The 2144-nt window shown below is 25.7% G+C and overlaps 1 protein-coding gene across 1 annotated transcript in view; it reads right to left on the reverse strand.

The window, feature by feature from the left end:
* Nucleotides 1–1504: 1504 nt before the first annotated feature.
* The window catches only part of LOC101514027 ((-)-germacrene D synthase-like), a 3073-nt gene continuing 2433 nt past the window's right edge, over nucleotides 1505–2144 (reverse strand). Inside the window, exon 6 of the mRNA XM_073365368.1 lies at nucleotides 1505–1867. Coding sequence (XP_073221469.1) covers nucleotides 1574–1867 — 294 coding nt within the window. The 3' untranslated portion in view covers nucleotides 1505–1573. The remainder of the gene's footprint in view (nucleotides 1868–2144) is intronic.

Genomic DNA, 2144 nt, shown 5'->3' on the forward strand with positions numbered 1-2144 from the left:
TATAATTTCCTACCTAAGTGACTAAATAAACAATGAAATTATTTGTGAAGATTTTAGTTAATTTTAATTTTTGACTTGATTACTTTAATTACTTTTTGAGTGGACTTGTGGCTTGGGCATCTAACTATGACTTTTTGTTCTCTTGTTTCATGTGAATAGTTGGAAATAATTTTTTATTAGCTAGTCATATGTTATAATTTATTAATTTTATCGAAGTGATCTCAACTATTGATTAATAGACTTTCTGTAATTGTGCGGAAAACTTACTATGATTTCCCAAAAAAAAAAAAAAATTTATTGAGTTGTTTCCTCCCTTAAACTTGACTAATTAATGTGTTTATTAGGGATTTTAATTTTCCTTTGAATCCATTTGGTATATTAAAAGTTTAAATATTTAGTATTAATATAAATTTGTTTAAAATGGTTGTTTTAATATCTAATTGACTGAAATATTGACTTCCATGTGAACTATATGTATATATATATGCATAAGCCTTCAAATATTGACTTTTACTGGATAGAAGTTATTAGTAATTTGTAGAAATCCAATTAAAAAGAAAAATGTTTATTTCTAAACTTTTAGTTAGATAGAAAATATATCTATTATATTTAAAGTTTTAATTGTGACTAGAAAATCTTTATTTTCTATTTTTAAGTTGGCTTGTGTGAAAAAAAAAAATTATGATTGTTGCCATTACTATTATTATTGGTTTAGGTTAAAGTTGTAGATGTTATTATCAATTGTTTTGAAAAATATTTATAAAATCTCAACATTCAGTTTTTATATGGTCCATAACTTGAGTTGAAAGTTTTTATTGAAAATTTTTATGCAAGCATTTTGTGTAAGTGTTAATGTGATGTCGTGAACTTTATAGTGTAAAAGAAATTTTTTATACTTTATTTTGAAACCGCTACGAATCTCTTTTAAAACTAGTACATTTGACTTCTAATTTCAATTTTGATTTGGTGTGTTACATAGCCTAAAGTCAGCCTCGTATATATATAGAGAGAGAGAACTTCTAGCGGAACCTTTCTTTTGTGTTTTGAATCTTATTTTCACGTAGAGTAAATTTTAATAACGATAGTAATATAGATCGCATGTCAAAGAGCTTACTTAGGTTATGGTTGGAGGTTAACTATGTTCTTATCATTAAAGACTTCAAAATCATGATACTGTGCCCTTAAAATTTAATTGTGATATGGTCTTTAACAATCACATGCAATTTATTAACTCTCATACCAATCAAGAAAGAAATTTATCCAGGTAATTTTTTTAAATTACCATCCAATTTTTTTGTAGAAGAATTTTATCACAATCGAATCAGTCTCACTTATTTTAGATTTGATTAGTGTCTTCATTTCCTTAGATATTTTTAGTCCCCCAAGATCTTTTGAATTTCAACTCCTTTATTCATTTTTGCAATGAATGTTTTATGTCGAAATGATGGGTAGAGAGTAAGACATAAACTTATTTAAAATGAAAGTCATTTTCTATATAATAATCTTAACATTTGACATATTTTCTTTTTTAATTGTGGAAATACAAAACTTAACGACAAACTTAAATTAATGCTCAATATGGCACCGGATCAACAAGTAAAGCTTTAATATGTGTCTTCATTAATCCTTCAGAATGCGTGTAGTTATCTTTATCTTTGTAATAAACCTCAATAAAACGTGCCAGGTTGAGAACGGAAGTCAAAAGAGGCAATGGAACTTTAGTTTGCGTAAGACAATCCTCATTCATATCTTTCCATGCATTTTCAACTCCTTTTTGGCATTCTTGAATGGCAGCTTCCCTATTTGTATCATATTGTGTCATATAGCATTCCAGGAATGAGCAAACATGCCCTCTTTTCTGTTCAAACTACACATCATAAAAAAATTATTACTTAAATAATTATATCATCTTTTGTGATCAAATAATATATTTGAGATTTCATTAACTATCTAATGACAATGAAGAAAAAACATAATTTATAATTATCACATTACTTTGATATATTAATTCTTAAATATTTGCACAAATATCTATCATATTAAATATAATTGGAAACGTATAAAACTTATTTACACTCACAATTCATTATTAGTCATTACATTCATATATATTAATCGTAGAGAAATATTTTTAGAATGATATA

This window comes from Cicer arietinum, chromosome 2 (genome assembly GCF_000331145.2).
Source record: "Cicer arietinum cultivar CDC Frontier isolate Library 1 chromosome 2, Cicar.CDCFrontier_v2.0, whole genome shotgun sequence".
NCBI lineage: Eukaryota > Viridiplantae > Streptophyta > Magnoliopsida > Fabales > Fabaceae > Cicer > Cicer arietinum.